Source organism: Ranitomeya variabilis, chromosome 8, assembly GCF_051348905.1.
Source record: "Ranitomeya variabilis isolate aRanVar5 chromosome 8, aRanVar5.hap1, whole genome shotgun sequence".
Lineage (NCBI taxonomy): Eukaryota > Metazoa > Chordata > Amphibia > Anura > Dendrobatidae > Ranitomeya > Ranitomeya variabilis.
This window is the reverse complement of record NC_135239.1, coordinates 35,121,866-35,145,892: the sequence shown is the minus strand read 5'-3', so window position 1 is coordinate 35,145,892 and position 24,027 is coordinate 35,121,866. Positions and strand designations below refer to the sequence as shown.

The 24,027-nt window shown below is 46.5% G+C and overlaps 1 protein-coding gene across 1 annotated transcript in view; it reads right to left on the bottom strand.

Annotated features, from left to right (window-relative positions):
- LOC143788191 (protein zyg-11 homolog) overlaps nucleotides 1-24,027 on the bottom strand; it is a 43,870-nt gene that overhangs the window by 1,740 nt on the left and 18,103 nt on the right. The window contains exons 7-12 of the mRNA XM_077277631.1: nucleotides 23,542-23,641; nucleotides 11,634-11,684; nucleotides 9,805-9,966; nucleotides 9,522-9,569; nucleotides 7,936-8,133; nucleotides 7,615-7,667 (exon numbers count right to left, since the gene is read on the bottom strand). Coding sequence (XP_077133746.1) covers nucleotides 7,615-7,667; nucleotides 7,936-8,133; nucleotides 9,522-9,569; nucleotides 9,805-9,966; nucleotides 11,634-11,684; nucleotides 23,542-23,641 — 612 coding nt within the window. The remainder of the gene's footprint in view (nucleotides 1-7,614; nucleotides 7,668-7,935; nucleotides 8,134-9,521; nucleotides 9,570-9,804; nucleotides 9,967-11,633; nucleotides 11,685-23,541; nucleotides 23,642-24,027) is intronic.

Below are 24,027 nucleotides of genomic sequence, written 5' to 3'. Positions count from 1 at the left end.
GCCATCTTGAAAATATTAATATATATATATATATATATATATATATAATATTTTCAAGATGGCAGCGTTCATTATTTGCAAGTAAGGGACCAATAAATGGATGAGAATTCATAATGCACCAAAATAAATCTGTACAGAGGTCTGCGCATGTTAGTGTGGATCAGGCAATGGATGGTTTATCTGGTTCACACAACAGGTAATATTGATGATCGCACGTAAAGCAGCTCATGGCACGGGATTTTCCTGATGCCTACAATAACGGCTTTCATAAGTGGTTGTCATCACAATACGTACACGAGTCGTGATGTGACTGGACAGTACCTGGACATGACAAGTCGCAGGGCAGACGGCAAAATCAACCACAATTTAAGACAGTATGAATTTTTTAAAATGCCACAGCTGAATACTCTTAATAAATAGGAACAAAGGATCAGTTTAATATGTCTTGGGATCTTCAGCACTCAAAAACTGAGAAGTTACAATGGACCTCACAAGCAGACAAACTTCCAAAGTAAGAAAGGTCTGCCTGTACGATAGATTTTTAAAAGGAGTCTAACAGCACCAACAGGACTGTTCAAACCAAGCACAAAACGCACCCTTGACGTGTCCGACTCGCTCAAGCGGCTGAGCGAGAAAAAGGGTCCTCATTGGCTGATCTCATCATAGAGGCTTAAATATGGATTTTTGTGTACTCACCGTAGCCAGCCGTGGGTGTATGCTGCTGCCACTAGGAGGCTGACACTAAGTGATACAAAGAAAATTAGCTCCTCCTCTGCAGTATACACCCTCCTGCTGGCTCTCAGCTAACCAGTTCAGTGTAAAAGCAGTAGGAGATCAATAAACAATATATGAGCGTATAACATGTCACATTATATATGAGAGTATAGCATGTTAAAGTATAAAACAAGCACAAGCTAATAATAGGGTGGGAGCTGTGTCCCCCATTGAATGGCTCGGAGAAAAGGATTTTTACGGTGAGTACACAAAAATCCCTTCGTTCAGAATATGGGGAACCCATTCCATTATGTGGACTGGTGCGGAAAGAGATGAGGGAAGAACGATGCCCTCATAACTGTGGGAATACAATACCACCTTGGTAACAAGGGATGGGGATGGCCTGAGGGCAACCTTGCCTTGATGGTAATAAGGGAAAAAGGTCTGAAAGAACAGAGCTGCTAGCTCCGAAGACTCGTCAGGATGAGGGGATCGCAGAGAAAAAAAAGGGGCGACCTTCCTTGATAGTAAAGTCTGTTCGGATCAAAAGGAGTCTACTGTAAGACTCCCAGGATCATTAAGGTCCCAAAGATCTAACGGTATGCGATAGGGAAGAACCACATGTGAAGACTCCCTGCGAGGAAGTCCATATTTGCAGTCTTGCTGCAATAAGACGGAAAAATACTAGTTCCGCAAATGAGAAAAAACCTGACATGGTCAGTGCGGATCTCCCAGGATCACTGGGGCCCTTCCTGCTTCCGAAAAGATCTCGGAAGTAGTGGAACCATGGAAGGACCAGAGCATGCACTGCAATGGCTTTTGGACGTGGAGGCCGAACCATGAACTTATACTACATTGGCTTTCAGTCTGGACGCCATCCGATCTACATCTGGAGTGCTCCAGAGAAGAAAGATCTAATGGAAGACTTCCGGGTGAAGTTCCCACTCACATGAGGCGGGACCCTGACTGCGTCCACCGCCTAGAGTTCTACTCCTGAAATGTGTAGTGCCGAGATCACCAAATGATAGATCGTGGCCCAACAGAGAGTGTGAGGTACCTCGGCCATGACATCTGACCATGGGTACCTGCTAAATGATTTACGTATGGCACAGATGTGGGATTGTCCGATTGAATCAGATGGGGGTGACCCGCCAGAAGGCAGTGGACCTGCCATAGAACTAGCTGTGCCGTTTGGATCCCCAGAACAATGATCAGGAGAAGAGGCATCAGTAGTCACTAATAACTACTGAACCGGGAGGAAATATCTCCCCTGGATGAGGAAGTAGCTCAGAGACTACCCTCTGAAAGCCTGATTGACCTGCAGAAAACGAGAGGAGCGAAGGGAAATGCATTCGTTGTCGTCACCGATTGTCCTCAGAACCCTCCTAGCAAATCGAATGGAATGAGGGGATGAGTGAACAAGTACGCAAGCTCCCTGTTGAAGGGCCACGGCCTTGTCTCAAGGGAGAATCACCAACCTTCTGGAAGATTCCAGGATCATCCTCAAAAAAGGATATCTGCTGGGCTGGAAATGAGGAAAAACTTGTCTAAGTTTAGGTGCCAGCCCAGGAGAGAGAGGGTATAGCAAGAGATATAGACGACTCAGCGCAGGGCTGGAAGAGCGGCTAGAAAGTCGACCAGATAGGGCAAGACGACCACGCCTCTAGGTGAAAGAGGAATGTGACAGCCGTCATAACCCCTGAGAACACTATGGGTGCAGTGGCAAGGCCGAAGGACAAGGTCGTGATTTGAAAATGCTGTTCGCGAAAGGGGAGAGAAGGAATTTTTGAAGAGGGGAAAACATAGGAATGTGAAGGTAAGCATCCCGAATGTCAGTGGATGCCAGAAACTCCCCCTTTTTCCATTGAAGTAATGGCTGAGCGGGGGAACTCCATCCGAAGAAGGGGGACCTTGTCAAGCTTGGTAGAAGTTTGAGGTTCAGGGTCGGTCTTACTTTCCGGTCCCCATTTTTGGAACCAAGATCCCTTAGATCTAGACCGTCCTGGACAACTGATCCACTGCTGGTTGAGTCTATAGGAAATCAAAATAGTTAAGGTCCCTGACCAAGAGACCATTGCTCTAGCAACACATGCGGCAGCTAAGAGAGGGTAGAGCGCTGAACTGGAGGCCGCAAGACGGAACAAACTAGATTTGCTATCTGACAGTCGGTTGTATTTTTAATTGATAACCCATCGGGTAGGGATACTGGTAGGTATATTACAGGAGATTCTAGCCGGTTAATATGCCAAGTGGCAGAATGCGCAGCTGCATGCAGAAGGTCAGGAAAAGCTGTCTCTTGCTATCGCCGCTCTCTTTTGATGGTGCGGAGTTTAAATGATGAACCCTCGATCCACCATCCTCTTAACAGGGAAGTGGAGAGGGATCGTCCGCCTTCTTGCATCATCTCCTAAATAGTGGAGATGCAGAGGGTGTGTTTGGACACCAAAAAGGGAGCCTCTGTACATCCACAGAGTTAAGGTCCCTGGGTGGACAGGGCTGGTTGTCCGGCATTAGGCCTGGCTCTAGAAGAGGATACGTGGAGGCGACACTCCATGTGCTCGTCTATCGATAGTGTGGGGAGATCGGTGCCCTTTAAAGAGGACCCGTCGCCCTTAAGAATCAGACCAGGCATGACATCTCACGTCTGAGGTGGGTATACGTGGAGTGGATACCCCGCGTGTTTGCATATTGGCTGAAAAAAAAAAAGGATACTACGCTTGCAGAGGTTTGTCCAGTGGATCGCTTATCCGGATGCTCCATGTCCAGGTGAATGGTAAATGCTCTGCGAGGGAGTTTAGTTTCCTCATGAGGGACACTGCGTGATCTAGAGGAGAACCGAAGTCCTCGTCAATCTACAGAGATTGGTTGATGATATAAATATGCAAATCCATCATTTTCTGAAGTTTTGGTGAGTCCAGAACCAAGGGAATATCCGATCCATATTCAGCGACTTGTTCTCAGCAAATCATTGGTGAGGGATGAGGAAATGAAACTTCCGTTTTCTAGGCGCGTGAGTTTCTAGACGCCTGTATGTTTCTAGAAAACCTGCGGCTCCTGCTAGCCGACGGCTCGCATGAAGGAAAGGGACATCTATATTGGTCCTGCGAGCACTCCGAGCCACAGAGGGTTCACGGAGGGATTCAATCTCTTGTCAGAGAATCCGTGGGGTGCAGCAGTCACGAAGCCCACTCAGGGAACTAGGTACTCTGGGATAAGCTGGGATCGGCGGCGGAGGGCTCCTGAGCTCATTTAGGGTGACCAGCTTCGGACTGGTCATGTGCCTTTGAGACATGGGAATACTGGTCATGTGCCTTTAAGACCTGGGAATACTGGTCATGTGCCTTTAAGACCAGGGAATACTGGTCATGTGCCTTTAAGACCAGGAAATATTGGTCATGCGCCCCTAGGAAAAGTAATAGTGGTCATGTGCCTTTAAGGCCAGGGAATACTGGTCATATGCCTTTAAGACCAGGAATACTGGTCATGTGCCTTTAAGACCAGTGAATATGCACCTTTATGCAGTACTTCCTTACTCGGTTGCAGTCGTTGTGCCCCTTTAATGTAAAACCATATCCCCTGTGTGTGTGTGTGCCAGCAGGGTGGCCCAAGATGACCACCGGGAGTCGCAAAGGTGGTAAAGTCTCGCAGAGAGCGAGAGGCGCAAATTTTTTTGGGGCGGAGCCACATACGCTATGTGGGCGGAGCCTCGTGACTTCCATGAATAGGCCCAAGCTGGGGCCTAAATTTCTGCAGCCAGCGTGAGCAATACCAGCATGGCTGAGGGAAGCGATCGTTCCTGTGCCAGGGAAGAAGCACCAGAAAAGGTGGGCGGAGCCGCCTTAGTGCGGGCGCGGCTTCCGAGATGGGGCCTACACATCGGCCCAAAGCCGGGGGCTAAATTTTTGCAGCCGGCCTTAGCGTTACCTCAGGGAGGTGGGCCACAGGGAAGCTGAGGCTGCCTGTTAGCATGTGAATTTCCCACTGCAGAGGCCCATCGCTGACTGGATCCACTCACCATCTGTGCGCGTCCCGGCATGGAGCCGCCGCGATGACTGGGTTTCAGCGCCGAGGAAAGCGCACGCAGTCTATTATTCTGGTGCAGGGATACAGGGATAAACCTCAATCCACCATCCATTTGTTAGGGAGGTGGAGAGGAACCGTCCGCCTCCTTGTGCCATCCGCTTTCACAGTGGTGGGACAGTGGGGTCTGCTCGGACGCCATAGAGAGGGGCCTCTGTACATCCACGGAGTTCAGCCCCCGGGTGGACAGGGCCAGTTGTCCGGCATTAGGCCTGGCTGCAGAAGAGGGTACATGGAGGCGACACTCCATGTGGTCGCCTGCTGCTGGTGTGAGATCAGGACACGAAGGAACCATCGCCCCTGAAGTGAGCTCAGGCATGGCTTCCCACGTCGCAGGAGAAGGTACGGGGAGGTATACTCTGCGTGCTCGCCTGTTGATGATTCGGGGGAGATCGGAACCTTGAAAGGAACCGTTGCCCCTTTCACTTTAATTAAAAAATTAAAATTTACAGAAAAGTAAAAAATAAAAACGTTGGGGTCTGAACCAGACCCATGTGCCTCCTACAGACACTAAGCAAGAACTGGTTAGCTGAAAGCCAGCAGGAGGGTGTATACTGCAGGGGAGGAGCTGAGAGCCAGCAGGAGGGTGTATACTGCAGAGGAGGAGCTGAGAGCCAGCAGGAGGGCGTATACTGCAGGGGAGGAGCTGAGAGCCAGCAGGAGGGTGTATACTGCAGGGGTGGAGCTGAGAGCCAGCAGGAGGGTGCATACTGCAGAGGAGGAGCTGAGAGCCAGCAGGAGGGTGTATACTGCAGAGGAGGAGCTGAGAGCCAGCAGGAGGGCGTATACTGCAGGGGAGGAGCTGAGAGCCAGCAGGAGGGTGTATACTGCAGGGGAGGAGCTGAGAGCCAGCAGGAGGGTGTATACTGCAGGGGTGGAGCTGAGAGCCGGCAGGAGGGTGTATACTGCAGGAGAGGAGCTGAGAGCCAGTAGGAGGGTGTATTCTGCAGGGGAGGAGCTGAGAGCCAGCAGGAGGGTGTATACTGCAGGGGAGGAGCTGAGAGCCAGCAGGAGGGTGTATACTGCAGGGGAGGAGCTGAGAGCCAGGAGGGTGTATACTGCAGGGGAGGAGCTGAGAGCCAGCAGGAGGGTGTATACTGCAGAGGAGGAGCTGAGAGCCAGCAGGAGGGCGTATACTGCAGGGGAGGAGCTGAGAGCCAGTAGGAGGGTGTATACTGCAGGAGAGGAGCTGAGAGCCAGCAGGAGGGTGTATACTGCAGGGGTGGAGCTGAGAGCCGGCAGGAGGGTGTATACTGCAGGAGAGGAGCTGAGAGCCAGCAGGAGGGTGTATACTGCAGGGGAGGAGAGAACTTTCTGTATATCACTTAGTGTCAGCCTCCTGGTGGCAGCAGCAGACACCCATGGGCTGTGTCCCCCAATGAGGCGTAGGAGGAAAAAAAAAAAAAAAAGATTAACGGATGTCGGCGGCACATTTTGTAATGGAAACATGCCGTAAACAATTTGCTAATTTTATGGAGGCCAAGTGGTTGTATTAACAATTATCTTGTTAAATCAATAATTGGCACTTGGTGAGAAATGACCACTCTCCAGTATACACTATGGACAATAGTATTGGAACACTATACATCACACCTACAGGAGCTTTTATCACCTCCTGTTCTAAATCCATAGGTATTATTAGGGAGATGGTCCCTCTCTGCAGCTAAACACCTCCCACTCTTTTGGGAAGACTGTCTACAAGACTTTGGAGGGGGTCTGTGGGAATTTTGACTATTGATCCAGGTAAAAGAACGGGTGAGGTCATACACTGATGTTGAACAAGGGGCCCAACTTGACTTGTTTAAAAGGTCTTGTGCTGAAGCATTAATATTTCTCTTCACTGGAACTAAGGTGCTGAGGCCGAACCCTGATAACAAGCCCATAGCATTATCTCTCCTCTACCAAACTGTACAGGGGCACAATGAAGTCAGGGGGTAAAGTTCTCCTGGCATCCACCAAACCCAGAATCTTCCATCAGATGCCAGATAGAAAAGTGTGAGGAGTCACTGTACGGAACACATTTCCTCCAGTGTCCAGTGGTGGCGGCTTTACACTACTGTATCTGACACGCTGCATTGTGCTTGGTGATGTAAGGCTGCATGCCGCTGCTTGGGCATGAAGCTCCCGGCAGGGGCGCAGTGTTCGTGCTGATAATACCAGAAGAGGTCTGGACTCTGCAGTTATGGAGTCAGCAGAGCTTTGGTGACTTTTCCGCACTCTGCTCCTCAGAATTTGCCCCACCTCTATGTAATGTTACGGGGTCTCCACTTCATGGCAGAGTAGCTGTGGTTCTTTCAGCATCTCAATAATATCAGTCACAGGTGAAGGGGAAGATTTAAGAGGAAGAAATGTCATCAATGGACTTGCTACCCCGGTGGCTCCTATTACAGGACCACACTGGTATCAGTGAGATCTACACCACCGGCCGTTTTGTGTCACATGTTAGTAGAGGCAGACGGCATAGCAAGGGACCGAATGTTATACACTGGGGAAAATGAAAAGCTAGAATTCAATGATTAAGACGTGCGTCCGAATACCTTTCTCATTACAGTGTTTATTTGTTAAATTATGACATGTTCCTATAAATTTAGACGGTCTGCCAACAATGTAATGTGCATAGGTGTGGACTGTTCCCTGACATCAGATGTCAGAGGAATCCATCATCAGGCATGTCCTATGTGTTCTGAAGGAGCCTAGATCACCAATCCCATGTACTGATACAAATCAAAAATATTTGTTTATGGCCAAAATCAATTTATCTATCTAATCTATCACATCTATCTATCCCACATTTAGACATGAGGGTCATGTAATTCTTACCTGTACGCCACCATCTCACACTCTGGTGTTGGCCAACTGAGTATGGCAGAATGCTGCGAAAAACAGATATCGTACATACAAAATTAGGAATATGCAGTTATATTAGTGGGGTCCATGATAATTAAACTGTTGGCACTCATGAAATTACATTCTTATATATAGATACAATTAATGCTTAATAAATTAATACAAATAAACACAAAATGAAAGAAAAATAATAAATTCAGTGCAGTATAAAGTCTCACGGGTAAAATAAAAATTTCAGAATTTGTAAATATCATTAAACTTCTGATCTCTGTGAATATGTTGGTTGTGACTCACAAGTTGCTCCAGCAATTTATCTCGCAAGCTTGAGCTTAAGGTCCAGGTCTCTTCTCCGCGGGACACGAGGTGCGCAATAATCCCAGCAGCGAAGTAACTGACCTCTACTTCCACACTATGCAGGAGCTTACTGATCTGATCAATAAAATCCTTCCACATCAGTTCTGAGTGCAGCTCCTTCACCTCCGCTATATTGTTCTACAAGTAACAGACAATTGTGGAAAAAGAAAAAAAAAATTATATATATTTAAAAGTGCAAAACACCATAAATCAGCAAAATTACTTGACATGACACTAAAATAATAATTGGAGTATTTAATATCAGATAATTACTACACGCTGATTCCAGATAAGATTAATCAGCATCAATTGGGTTTATGCTTTTCCTGGACGTACCCTTAAGTATGAGAATACATACTGAAAAGGAGTTCTGTCCCAAACTCTTCCCAAAATCAAGGGTGAGCTAAGCCCACCGGCATCAGGGCTTATCTACTGCATTCCGGGGCCTCCCATCTTCATAGGATGACGTCCTCTTCTGGTCTTCACGCTGCGGCTCCAGCGCAGGCGTACTTTGTCTCAGAGCTATGTACTAAAGTGCGCAGACGCCGGGAAAGGTCAGAGAAGCCCAGCGCCTGCGTACTGCAGTACTTTGCTCTGCCCTCAACAGGGCAAAGTACACCGGAGTCGCAGCGTGAAGACCAGAAGAGGACGTCATCTGATGAAAACGGGAGGCGCCGGACCGAACCGCAACACCCATCGGATCGGACCAGGACCTCCCCCAGGTGAGTATAATCTAACCTCTTTTTCTTATCTTTCAGGATACATTGGGGGCTTATCTACAGCATTCCAGAATGCTGTAGATAAGCCCCTGATGGTGGTGGGCTTAGCTCACCCTTGATTTTGGGGGTGACCGGTTCCCTTTAAGAAGAAGAAAAAAAAAAAAAAAAAAGTACGTCATCGCTGTGCTCTGCTTTACGGCCGGGGCTGACAGTCAGTGCAGGAAGCTCTGAGCAGCAGCGCGTAACCCTGTGGACGCCGGGGGACGTGACAGACATCAGAATGTGAGTATGTACTGTTTTTTGTTTTTTTTAACTTTTACAATGGTAACCAGGGTAAATATCGGGTTACTAAGGGTGGCCCTGCGCTTAGTAACCCGATATTTACCCTGGTTACAAGTGAACACATCGCTGGATCGGCGTCACACACACCGATCCAGCGATGGACAGCGGGTGATCAGCGACAAAATAAAGTTCTGGACTTCTAGCTCCGACCAGCGATATCACAGCGGGATCCAGATCGCTGCTGCGTGTCAAACACAACGAGATTGCTATCCAGGACGCTGCAACGTCACGGATCGTCGTCGTTCTCGCTGCAAAGTCGCTTACTGTGAAGGTACCTTTAGCTTCTTGAATCTTGGCACAAATCAGATTCCCCGGTGTTTTGTTTTTTTTTAAAAAAAAAAAGAGTCACTAATCCATCTCAGGAGAAACAGCCCCAATGTCATCATCCGAGCTGCTTCCAGCCATGACCATGACAAGTATTAGCAAATGCATACATCACGTGCAGACAAATGGTTAGCATCTTACCAGTAAACCCAGGACCTTCTGCTGAATGGAAGACTCTGATGGAAAGGTCTTGAAAGAGAGAGAATACGGAATTATTAGCATATGTACAACTTGGGTTCTGAGCTTATCTCTGTGGAAAGTCAATATTTGCTGAAGATTATATGGAATTTATCTCACAACTCAAGAACGTGCTGGGTGTGTGCGCGGTACAGGACCACGGAGAAATGAATGATGTGATTATAATCTATGTACAAAGCTGTGGAATATGTTGGTAACAAATAAAAACGTGCCAGTTCTTCATTACCTCAAGGACCTTCATAAAGAGTTCCAGGCCTTGGTTTTCTATAAAATGTCGACATGTGGTCGGCGATTCATCCGTCAGGTTCCATAAAGCGCTGAGAGTGAATTTCAAGGTGGTGTCCACAAGACTCTGGCTGGTCTTTTGTCGCACGATTTGAAGCAGTTGCTTTGGAAGGAAGGAAGGAAAAAAAAATAATAATATGAAAATATGACATTTATATGCATGTAAAAAACCATCATAGTCTTGACTAAGCAGGTCCAGAATATAGAAAGAAAAAAAAAAAAAAAAAGAAAAGAACAACTTGCATTCTCTGACAAATAGATGTTTCAGGCAGAATATTCTTTTACACAAAAGCTCCAAACTAGGCCTGTAACTCATTCCTAATGTAGTATGTAATTGTACGTCCTAGATCGAGTCTGGGCCCACAACATACCGAGCAGATTCCGGCTGCATTATACTGCAGGCATCTGACTAACAGCAGAGACTGGTGCTAGCTCCGATCACTGCTGTTTAAGCATTTAAAGGGAACCTGTCACCCCAAAATTGAAGGTGAGCTAAGCCCACCAGCATCAGGGGCTTATCTACAGCATTCTGGAATGCTGTAGATAAGACCCCGATGTATCCTGAAAGATGAGAAAAAGTACAAAGCAGGTGTCGGGCCTCTGCCCTTTCCCGGTGCCTGCACACTGCAGCACTTTGCTCTGCCCTCGACAGGGCAGACAACGTACGCCTGCGCCGGAGCTGCAGCGTGAAGACAAGAAGAGGACGTCATCGTAAGAAGATGGGAGGCCCCGGACCGGACCAAGACACCCATCAGACCGGACCGCAGCGGGACCGCCCCTGGGTGATTATAATCTAACCTCTTTTTCTCATCTTTCAGGATACATCGGGGGCTTATCTACAGCATTCCAGAATGCTGTAGATGAGCCCCTGATGCTGGTGGGCTTAGCTCACCTTCGATTTTGGGGGTGACAGGTTCCCTTTGAATTCTGTTGTCCATGACTAGTAGCGGCAATTAAATTGTGTCATTGATAGACAAAGCATTCATGGGCTCCCATCGCCACCTTGTGCCACAATCACAAGGTATTTATGAGCTATCATGGCAGCCAGGGTCCGCTGAAGGCCCTTGTTGCTACCCTCTTAGTCCTTTGAAGCCCAGCCTTTGGGTATTACTGCAGTATCTAGTAATCAAACGATTGCATGTTCACGTCCCCTAAGAGGCCAAAAATATGTAAATAAAAATTTATATTTTACCTTTTTTACAGTTTAAAAATAAGTAAAAAAATAGATCCATACTAAATGCTGTAAGGCAAAAAAAACAAAAATAAAACAAAAAGCAATGTATGTACCCTAAAATGGTATAGCTAAAAAGGTCAGGTTTGCATAAATACAAAAAAAAAGCCATCACAGCCAGAAAAAAAATGAAAGCGTAGAACAAAAATTGGTATTCACTTGAAAAAGTTAAACACATATTGGGAGTGGAAGTGTAGGAGTTTTAAAAACCCAGTAGCACTGAGGTGAACTCAATTATATCAGACTGAAAAGCAAGAGTCAGCTGGCTGTATAACACGGACGACGATCACAACGTAATGCTCAGACTGGCTGTCACACAGCTGCATAGAAATACCGGCTGTCACACTTGGGATGGAAGAGCCGCCGGCCAGTCTGAGCATTGTGTTGTGATCCTTGTCTGTGTTATACGTCCGTCTGACTCTTCCCTAACAATGTGTCACATAGCCTAATGAAATTTCAATTTACAGGTTCATCGGGAATCTGTAAACTGAACTGTGCCCATCCATTCCAGGGTGTTCCAGAAGGTCTGCAATACGAACCCGCACGATGAAGAGCTCAGCTCCTAACTGTGCAGTTTGTTCAGTTGATAGCTGTAAAACAAAATGACACAGCCAAAATGTTATTTTGTACTGTCAAGGTGAAAATGTATTTTCTTATATACCTTTGTACTTTTATATATCTTTATACTCTTTTTGTACTGTTATACTCTTATACTGTGAAACAATAAGTTTTTCCTATCTGTTAGTTAATGATTTAAAATGGCTGCCAGGCAGTTTCGTTTCTGGTTTGTGTCTGGAGGGATGAATCATTTCTTTGGAAACGAAACTAAAGGAATGATAAGAAGAGGAGGAATTCACCAGGAGACGTTCGACGAATCAGAGAGACTAAGCACTAGATGTATGCTGCTTAAACCCCACCCATTGCATTCCCTTTTTAGTACTATGTATTGGAAAATAAAGCACAGTTGCTGCTCAGCTCCTCACTGAGGTGATCGCAAGAGCATCAGCAAAGATTGAATCAGCTACGTGTCTGAATCATTTCTTTTTCCGGTACCAGAAGTTCTGCGCTCACATTACAATTTGGAATGACTGGTGAATGAGGATTAATTGTCGTTATTACGGCCCCGACAATTTTGGCGCCCAACGTGGGGCGTGGCCAGCGATCCGAGACTCTCTGGACCCATGCCTGGATGTCTGTGGATGATACCCGTAGTGGCTGACCTCGAGGACTGATCACCCTCCGTACACGGTAAGTGGCGATCATGTACACTGTATATGTCACACTTGCTAGTGTCTCAGCCGTTATTGGTTTGTCTGTAGTCTCCTTGGGTCCGGGAGGTGAATGATCGAGTGGTGAGATCAAACGTGATCCTGTGCCACGCTCTGAACCAGCAACTGAGAGACGTCGCATCCTGTGCGACCTCTGTACACCACACCTCCCTCACCGGTCATTGTACTCCGTTCAACCATCCTACCCGTGACTATTGTCTAGTAGTGAAGTGGACTGAAAAATTGAGCCAGTTGTAGATTGTGGGGCAGCTTAGAGAAAGGGATAGGAGACGCAGCCTCTGTGATATTGTGCTGACAGGTAAATAAGGCGTTCCGTGAGGGGACCACCTGTCCAGGCAGGTAAATAAGGCGTTCCGTGAGGGGACCACCTGTCCAGGCAGGTAAATAAGGCGTTCCGTGAGGGGACCACCTGTCTAGTTAGGTAACCTAAGACGTTCCGTGAGGGGACCACCTATATTTTTGTGGAGGGGTCTCATTAGGAGGCTGCCTCCCGACTGTTTGGGATATCGTGGCAGGATAGTCTGTAATCACTGTGTTCAGGTTAGGGACAGGAAATATTGAGCGCGAGGCTCTTTTCCTAGTACGTCGAACGTGAGGCTCCGTACTGTGGAACACCGTGTTGGTATCGCTGTCAGTGGTTTTACTGCAGAAAACCATAGTATCCTGGGAGCCAAGCTGCGTATCTTACAGCAAAAGAAGTCTGTGCCCCACAAGTTAGATGAGGATGCCGTGGAAGTCAAGACAATGGTCACGGGAGGGCAAGAGACAGTCAAGAAGCTTATCTGCGAGTTGCGCGAGGCTTAAAGAACAAAGGATGAAAATAGGTTGATGGAGAGGAAGGATCAGATAATACAGAACCCGTATTCGGTTATAAAATGCCTGTGAACTGTGATCTTACAGATTGTAAAATGGCCGCCGTGCCACTGATGATGAAAATGCAGTCTCAGCCAGCGCCCTGTAATGGCGGCGGAAAGAGCTCTCCAGATGTGTAGGTGTGTCCTGTTTGTGTTGTGCAGAATCCAACCTGGGTGGAGACCTGCCTTGTGTGTGTGTACGGACTGTCCTTGGGGCTCCGCCCAGCCCACGGAGGATTATAGGAAAGTTTTGTAGAAATTAAGTCTGAAAACTGCTGCCGTTTGTGACTGTAGAAGATACGGAGTTTTGTGTCAGTGTTGTGTAGTATGGGGGAGGGGCAGCAGCAGACCGCTGCGAGATTTCTTTGTCAGTTCTCCTCTCTTTTCTACTTATCTACGCTACAAGCCGGAGAGAGGGGGGCAAGGTGCTGGGTTTCGTTTCTCCCTCTTGCGCTGTGGATTGCAGTGAAGGTTCTTATCTCCCTGTGTACTAGATGGGAGGGGCTGAGTGAATCCCTGCGCGACTTGCTCGCAATTTTTCCCCTCGGCGCTGCGGGCTACAGAAAGGGGGGCTATGTATTGCATTCCAAAGTTTACTCTGTCCTTGGTTTAGTAAAGACAAGGGGTTAAATCACTAGCCCCCACCTTTGCAGCTGCGAGATCAGTGTTTCTTATCTCCATGGGCAAACACCACTGCCCCCTCCTATTGTACATGCAAGTCCAGCTTCACACTCCGATATCCCTTTTAACCCTGTCTGGGAATCTCTCTCCCCAGCCCCGACATGCAAATTCTCAGATCAAGAGCTTGTTTTAATTAGAGTAGATGACAGACCCAATGAATATACTCTTATAAAACCTATCCCTGTGGGACCTTTCCCTGAAGTTACTGCTCAGTTCGTAATCTCTTCTATATGTTCGGTAAATTTACTGGGGGCAGATTTATTATTACAGTTCTGCTCCAGGATATAATTCCAAGATGATGGTCAGATGGTCCTTGCGTTATATAACTCCTATGCAGATGAATATAAAGAGATGTGTATCCTACTTGCCCTTCCCACAGTTATGATGGTCCTGATAGACCCAGATTCTCCCCCAATAATGCCTGTAGAACCAGTAAAAGTGTTTCTCAAACCTGGTGCCCCTTTTTCTAAAGTCCATCAGTACCCTTTGAAACATGATCAGGAGCAGTGTCTCAAGGGGCAAATACAAATGTTATTCGATAATGGTGCCCTGATACCCTGTGTTTCCCCATGTAACACACCCGTGTTTCCCGTTAAGAAACGAAAGGGGGGGCCAGTTATAGCCCAAGAGTGTCAGGCCTACCTTGCCACTTATGGCCCCTTGTATCCAGGAGACGCTATGTCCACCCAAAGAGGGAATTTGCCCTGTGATACAGTGTTACACATTGCAGGCCCTATATATGATTACAAGACACCCGGGCACTGCCGTACAGTATTGCAGACTGCCTTGCAGACAGAGCTCACCTATGCAGGACATGTTACAGGTTTGCTGATTCAGCTTCATGGAGACAAATAGAGACCTGTTGCTTATTACAGCGGCCGCCTGGATAGGGTGGCAAGAGGAAGTCCCTCCTGTATTTGGACTGTGTTGTCTGTCCAGCTGTTGCTACACAAGTCTTCAGAGATTGTTTTCAATTACCCACTGATGGTCCACACCCCACATGATGTATATAGTATCCCTAACCAAGTATAATCTAGCCACATGTCCATGGCTGGACAGCTGCGACTTCGGTGTGCTATTCTCATGCCTACTGATGTGACTTTGAAAAGGTGCACTGTCCTAAACCCCGCTACTCTTCCCCTAGTTCCCCTGGATCCAAAGGGGGGAGGAGTAGGTGACATGAAGGTGACATGAGCAAGGACACTCTTTCTTTTTCTTTCTAGAATGGATCCAGAGGAACAAGATTAGGTTTCCAAACCACATGATTGTCTAGAATTGATGTCTCAGGAAACGGCTGGTCTCTAGTGTGCCCATTCTAATGCTGATTTTGAGCTTTTTGTAGATGGATCCCGTCACCAAGATGACCGAGGATGCTACTGTACCAGATATGCTGTGGTCTCAGAACATGAGATAATCAAGGCAGAGTTAATGCCAGCTCATATGTCTGCACAAGAAGCATGCAAACTAGCAGAAGGTAAGACTGTAAATATCTACACTGATTCCAGGTATGCTTTTGGCATTACACACGATTATGGGCCTATCTGGAGAGCCAGGGCTTTCCTGACAGCAAATGGCCACCCCTTTAAACATGCTGAGGCAGTCCAGCAACTTATGAATGCACTACAGCTTCCCACCCAAGCAGGCATCATAAAGGTAAAGGCACATACCAAAGGCACTGATGGACGGATAAAAGGGTAACGCACTGGCAGACCAGGCTGCGAAGAAAGCAGCAAGCACTCCTGTGGCCTCTCGAGTACATCACCTAGACACCCCACCATCTCCACTTGTGTTGAAAGACATCTTAGCCCGGTTACAAGAACAGGCAAGTAAGGAGGAGAAAAATAGGTGGCAAAAGATAGGGGCTTGCTCTGATACCGTCACTGGACTATGGGGGAGGGGTGAAAAGGTCTGCCTACCACAGGTACTGTACCCAAAGATGGCACAGGTTCTGCACGGGAATGTGCACCACTCGAAGACGGCCATGTGTGACACCCTACAGAAACAATGGATTGCCCCCCGGGTTTTCCACCTGCGCAGAAAGGCAGGTACAGAGCTGCATGATATGTGCCACACATAATCAGAGTAGGACAGTGAAAACCCCATCCAAACACACTCCCCGGCCCTTTAACCAATTCCAGAGACTGCAGAATGATTATATTCAGTTACCCAGGGTAGGGACGTATGAGTATGTGTTGGTCTGCATTGATTTATTTTCAGGTTGGCCAGAAGCCTACCCAGTTGCCAAAGCTACGGCTAAGACAACGGCGAAGAAACTGATGGCTGAGATCATATGCAGGTATGGAGTTCCTGAAGTCATTGAAAGCGATCGGGGTTCCCATTTTACTGGAGAGATTATGTCAGAGGTAATGGCAGCACTGGGGGTAAGTCAAGCATTGCATACTCCATGCACAGAGTAGTGGAAAAGTGGAGAGACTAAATGGAACTCTTAAGCTTAAAATCCAGAAGGCAATGGCAGAGACTGGTAAACCATGGACAGAATGCCTTCCTCTAGCTTTGTTTTCAGTAAGATATACCCCAAACAGGAAGACAGGACAGTCACCGTATGAGATTCTGTTTGGCAGGGGCCCCAATCTTGAATGTTTCTTTCCACAACAGTTGCAGCTCAAGTACCAGGACTTGACTAGCTATGTGCAGGCCTCACATGGACACCTTGCCAAAGTGCATTTAACTGTCTTCAGTTCTCTTCCAGACCCAGACAAGGTTCCTGGACACCATCCCTTTGTGCCAGGAGACTTGGTGTATGTGAAAAAGTTTGTGTGCAGAGATTGTCTCCAGCCGAGATTTGAAGGACCCCACACAGTGATCCTGGTCACCCCCCCACCGCAGTAAAACTTGAAGGAAAGAGCACCTGGATTCACGCTTCACACTGTAAAAGAGACCGAACCAGTGTTTAGTCACAGAAGTGACTGAAGGGAAATGTTGCTGTTTTTGACCTTGGGACTGGGGGCCATCCTCGCCCCTACCTCTTCGGCCCCTATTGTAGATAAGAATTCTGGCTCCACTATTCTCTGGATAAACCTGACAGCCCCGGTGAATATCTGGCGATTTGATTTCTGTGATGTAGTCAAGTGCCCCGAGACTGAATGGGCGGTAGAGGGAACTATCCAGTTTTATATGTGTTACCAGAAATGACAACAATAATTGTTATTATTGGACAGATGCTGCCTGGAACACGGGAGATGATTGGGGATATAAACCTAGTGAAGCCATGTTCCCAAGGATGGGACGGGTAGGAGTCTTCGTGAGAGAATGCATCTAACAGCCCTTCTGCAACCACTTAGGGGCTGTAAATGGGGTAAAAGTTGTCACCCCCTCCTCCTAAATCTTGAAAGCCCCCAATCTGCTGATCTGCAGACGTTCGTACTGGGAAGGCATTATAATTATGTATTTAATAGTGGATACCATGGGAATTTAGGCCATATACAGCTCCAGGATATTAGTTTCAGACCAACCAAGGCCCCTGTTACCAGTACACCTAAAACAGGCCCAGGTGAGCGTTTGCAAAATATAGTTAATGAAGTAATCCCCATTCCAGGTCTTAGTTGGCAAGAGGTTTTCTCCATAGAAACACAAACAGCCCCAAGGAAAAACCTATGGTTAGAATGGGTGAGATACAATGTAAGAGTCCAGAATATCTCTGTAGGATGTATTGCTTGTGCTGCTGCGAATACATATCTATACACACATGTGTTGCTTTTCCCTGATGACAACACCACTGCCTGTGTCATGAATTTGCTGAAAGGTTTGAAGCCCACTGATTGTCCAGATTACGTTCCACTGATTCATAAGGAACCTAAACTAAAGGTCCCAGGAGAAGTAATCGTATTAGCTGACAATTACACCTGCTATAATTCCTATAACACTACAGGTACACCAGTAGGGATCTTCGAGACAGGTTTCTGTAGGGAGAACAGTTCTCTAGATACTGATTTGCTAATCAAACATACACAATATATGTACACCAAAGATACCTGATGATGAACCTACCAGAAAGAGGAGAAGTTTTGATCAGCTCCACATGAGTTATGAAGAAGATCCACTAGTATATATTGATGCCATTGGGGTGCCAAGGGGGGTGCCTGACCAGTTTTGAAGCCCAGAATCAGATTTATGCCGGCATTGCTTCTATAATCCCACAGGTGCAGATTAATAAAAATGTTGAATGGATCAATTATATATATTACAGTGAACAAAGATTTGTCAATTTTAGCCAAGATGCCTTTCAGGGTATAGTTGAGGATTTGGGCCCTAACACTTGTATGACCCGTGCTGCAACCCGACCTAAGAGAATTACACTGAATCCTGTCCAGACAAGATCACATGCAGTGATATAAGAAGCTGACACAGGATTGTGGTTGGTGGATACTGGAGACATTAACTTTTAGGAGTAGGCTGACAGTAATCCTTTTGGGAAGGAGCTGTAGACCAGCATGTCATGTCGCCCCCACCACCAGAGAACCAACCACATCGGGTAGGGTAAGACAGATACAGGAGTGTTATCCCTGGAGGCCCACTGACTAGCTAGCTACGCAAAAACATTTGGCTGACCCTGAGAACCAATCTTTCTCATTCTACAGACAAATAATGACAATATGATGGACGTATTAAGTGCACCTAGGCAGGCCTAGGTAGTTAGTGAGCACAAAAACAGGTGACGTGCTAGGACACAAATTAAGATCTTCTACAGATGTGACAAAGGAGAGAGTGTAGAGCTATACGTTGGACGGTTACAGCTGAAATAGGAAGACATGGAGTACAGTCCCATAAACCCACTTGATGTTAGAGTATTGGTAAATACATTCATTGACGGTATGACCAAAGACTTACGAGACGAAATATAGACAGCCAGACCTGAATGGCGAAATGTAGATCCGAAAGACCTGAAGGTTTCTAAAGAAGTTGAACAAATTAGGACAATAAGACGACGTGTCATGTATGCTGGAGCAGACACATCTTTCTTCTCCAGTTGGTTAGGTGGGATCAAGGGATTCCTTCAATAAGTTTGTTTAGTACTGATTGCTCTCCTTATAATTGAATCGATAATCCTCTGTTGTGTTATTCCCTTGTATAAAAAGGTTATTGCCAAAGCAACTCCGACTGGCACCTTCCTCAATCAAGAAGTAGACCCACCAGAGTACAATGGTACTGATCCAGGGAAGATCCCGAAGTATATTCCTCTTAAGAGAATAGACAAAATCCCCCATTTTCAGATGATGCTAGGAGATCTAGTTTAGGGACAGTGGGAGAACTCCATGTGAGGTTAGTGAAGGGTTCAGCTGCCTGGAGGCCTCTCACTAGGGGAGAGCTTCTGAGGTGTCTGGATGAAGAAATCCACCTCCCCTTTTCCCATCACATGGACAGTCTCGAAGGATCTTTCTTTAAGGGAAAAACTTAGTGTTTAGGGGGGATTGTCAAGGTGAAAATGTATTTTCTTATATACCTTTGTACTTTTATATATCTTTATACTCTTTTTGTACTGTTATACTCTTATACTGTGAAACAATAAGTTTTTCCTATCTGTTAGTTAATGATTTAAAATGGCTGCCAGGCAGTTTCGTTTCTGGTTTGTGTCTGGAGGGATGAATCATTTCTTTGGAAACGAAACTAAAGGAATGATAAGAAGAGGAGGAATTCACCAGGAGACGTTCGACGAATCAGAGAGACTAAGCACTAGATGTATGCTGCTTAAACCCCACCCATTGCATTCCCTTTTTAGTACTATGTATTGGAAAATAAAGCACAGTTGCTGCTCAGCTCCTCACTGAGGTGATCGCAAGAGCATCAGCAAAGATTGAATCAGCTACGTGTCTGAATCATTTCTTTTTCCGGTACCAGAAGTTCTGCGCTCACATTACAATTTGGAATGACTGGTGAATGAGGATTAATTGTCGTTATTACGGCCCCGACAGTACCTTATGTATTCTTTCTACACCAAGGGCTTTATATCAAGGGGAAAAGAGAGAAAATGTAATTATGAATAAATTCCTCAATACCTTTAATTAGCAGTTCACATTTGTTTTGACAAGGAGTCCATAACTATAGGATTGAAACAACCACATAGAGGAGCCTATGAGCATGTGCAGTAGGAAGCTCCGCTGCTGTGACCCAGAGATGACCTATACCATGAGCATGTGAAGTAAGAAGCTCCACTGCTGTGACCCGGAGATGACCTATATCATGAGAATGTGCAGTAAGAAGCTCCGCTGCTGTGACCCGGAGATGACCTATATCATGAGAATGTGCAGTAAGAAGCTCCACTGCTGTGACCCGGAGATGACCTATACCATGAGAATGTGCAGTAAGAAGCTCCGCTGCTGTGACCCGGAGATGACCTATACCATGAGAATGTGCATTAAGAAGCTCCACTGCTGTGACCCGGAGATGACCTATACCATGAGAATGTGCAGTAAGAAGCTCCACTGCTGTGACCCGGAGATGACCTATACCATGAGAATGTGCAGTAAGAAGCTCCGCTGCTGTGACCCGGAGATGACCTATATCATGAGAATGTGCAGTAAGAAGCTCCGCTGCTGTGACCCAGAGATGACCTATACCATGAGCATGTGAAGTAAGAAGCTCCACTGCTGTGACCCGGAGATGACCTATACCAGGGGTGTCAAACTGCATTCCTCGAGGGCCTCAAATCATGAGTGTTTTCAATATTTCCTTAGCATTCCACAAGGTGCTGGAATCATTCTGTGCAGCTGATTAAATTATCACCTGTGCAATACAAGAAAATCCTGAAAACATGACCTGTTTGCGGCCCTCGAGGAATGCAGTTTGACACCTCTGACCTATACCATGAGAATGTGCAGTAAGAAGCTCCACTGCTGTGACCCAGAGATGACATTTATTATGAGCATGTGTAGTAAGAAGCTCCACTGCTGTGACCCGGAGATGACCTATACCATGAGAATGTACAGTAAGAAGCTCCGCTGCTGTGACCCGGAGATGACCTATATCATGAGAATGTGCAGTAAGAAGCTCCGCTGCTGTGACCCGGAGATGACCTATACCATGAGAATGTACAGTGAGAAGCTCCACTACTGTGACCCGGAGAGGACCTATACCATGAGAATGTGCAGTAAGAAGCTCCACTGTTGTGACCCGGAGATGACCTATACCATGAGAATGTGCATTAAGAAGCTCCACTGCTGTGACCCGGAGATGACCTATACCATGAGAATGTGCATTAAGAAGCTCCACTGCTGTGACCCGGAGATGACCTATACCATGAGAATGTGCATTAAGAAGCTCCACTGCTGTGACCCGGAGATGACCTATACCATGAGAATGTGCAGTAAGAAGCTCCACTGCTGTGACCCGGAGATGACCTATACCATGAGAATGTGCAGTAAGAAGCTCCACTACTGTGACCCGGAGATGACCTATACCATGAGAATGTGCAGTAAGAAGCTCCGCTGTTGTGACCCGGAGATGACATGTATTATGAGCATGTGCAGTAAGAAGCTCCGCTGCTGTGACCCGGAGATGACCTATACCATGAGAATGTGCATTAAGAAGCTCCACTGCTGTGACCCGGAGATTACCTATACCATGAGAATGTGCAGTAAGAAGCTCCGCTGTTGTGACCCGGAGATGACTTATACCATGAGAATGTGCATTAAGAAGCTCCACTGCTGTGACCCGGAGATGACCTATACCATGAGAATGTACAGTGAGAAGCTCCACTACTGTGACCCGGAGAGGACCTATACCATGAGAATGTGCAGTAAGAAGCTCCACTGTTGTGACCCGGAGATGACCTATACCATGAGAATGTGCATTAAGAAGCTCCACTACTGTGACCCGGAGATGACCTATACCATGAGAATGTGCATTAAGAAGCTCCACTGCTGTGACCCGGAGATGACCTATACCATGAGAATGTGCATTAAGAAGCTCCACTGCTGTGACCCGGAGATGACCTATACCATGAGAATGTGCAGTAAGAAGCTCCACTGCTGTGACCCGGAGATGACCTATACCATGAGAATGTGCAGTAAGAAGCTCCACTACTGTGACCCGGAGATGACCTATACCATGAGAATGTGCAGTAAGAAGCTCTGCTGTTGTGACCCGGAGATGACATGTATTATGAGCATGTGCAGTAAGAAGCTCCGCTGCTGTGACCCGGAGATGACCTATACCATGAGAATGTGCAGTAAGAAGCTCCACTGCTGTGACCCGGAGATGACCTATACCATGAGAATATGCAGTAAGAAGCTCCGCTGTTGTGACCCGGAGATGACCTATACCATGAGAATGTACAGTAAGAAGCTCCGCTGCTGTGACCCGGAGATGACCTATACCATGAGAATGCACAGTAAGAAGCTCCGCTGCTGTGACCCGGAGATGACCTATACCATGAGCATGTACAGTAAGAAGCTCCACTGCTGTGACCCAGAGATGACCTATACCATGAGAATGTACAGTAAGAAGCTCCTCTGCTGTGACCCAGAGATGACATGTATTATGAGCATGTGCAGTAAGAAGCTCCACTGCTGTGACCCGGAGATGACCTATACCATGAGCATGTACAGTAAGAAGCTCCACTGCTGTGACCCGGAGATGACCTATACCATGAGAATGTGCAGTAAGAAGCTCCACTGCTGTGACCCGGAGATGACCTATACCATGAGAATGTGCAGTAAGACGCTCCACTGCTGTGACCCGGAGATGACCTATACCATGAGAATGTACAGTAAGAAGCTCCGCTGCTGTGACCCGGAGATGACCTATACCATGAGAATGTACAGTAAGAAGCTCCGCTGCTGTGACCCGGAGATGACCTATACCATGAGAATGTACAGTAAGAAGCTCCACTGCTGTGACCCGGAGATGACCTATACCATGAGAATGTGCATTAGGAAGCTCATGGTATAGAGTAAAGAGCTTTGCATAAAAAACAGCAAGAAAGACTTAGGTATTCCTGCACAATTCATCATGCACCTTTATAAGTATTGCACTTTATAGGATCGTGTTCAGTATAAAATATTACATTTCTTAAACTAGAGGAAATTTAATGTCAATGCAGAATCCTCTTAATATATTGGAGGACATTTTTTTTGCCAAAGACACATTGTTGTTTTCTTCTATTTTCTGTGGTAGCAGGAGGATTTACAGGGGCATTGCTTTCATATAGCATTATATGCTCAATACAATACTGTACCCCAAAAAGTGAGTATTGATATTCATATATCATTTGGCTGTCCTGTTATTTACATTGGAGTAAGTGTCCCTCCACATCAGCACCTTTTCTTTTAATTAAATGTTATTGTTTTTAATTTTATTCCAATAAAGATATATATTTTAGTCCTTTTTTGCACTTCGTTGGTGTTATTAGGCTTAGCACAGTAAACCCATGGTCTTGTTATGTTTAGTTATGAAGTGCTGACTAGTGAGGAGTGAGCAAACAGACAATCCCTGCATGTGTTGTGTCTGTCAAACAGCGGCGGGACATGCAACCGCGGCGACTCAAGCATTTTTCTTCAAGCATGGCGAATATACTCGACTACGAGACGAGCACACGCGCTCATTACTAGTGCTAACCCCTTATATGGGCTATAAAATATTAGGATTTTTGGAATAAACATGCAAACCTTTGCAGCAAGAATCGAGATAATGGCAACCGCCATCCTCTGCATGTTCTGATCTTCATGATTGCACAACCACTGCATTACCAGCTTCGCTGCATCAAACCTAGAAAATAAGTGTACAAATGTTGTAATTAAAAGGAGTTGTCCGGGCAAAATGAAAAAAGGTTCACCGTAACTTTCAAATGTTAAAAAAAAAAAAAAAAAAACGACAAGTTGAGTGAAACTCACCTACAGACACCCTCATGGATCTATCACATGCTGCTCCAGGGTCCGCACTGACATCGGAAATGGAGACGTCACTTTTCCATCATCAGCAAGACCACTCCGGCCTTTGATTGGCTGCAGTGGTCAGGTGAATTCAACAATACATAACTGATCAATCACACAATGCAGTAGTCCTGTTGCTGGAGGAACGGAGAGGTCTCCACTTCCAGAGTGAGTGCAGACCACTGAACTGGATCCTGGTGAGTGCAGGTAGGAGAGTATCAC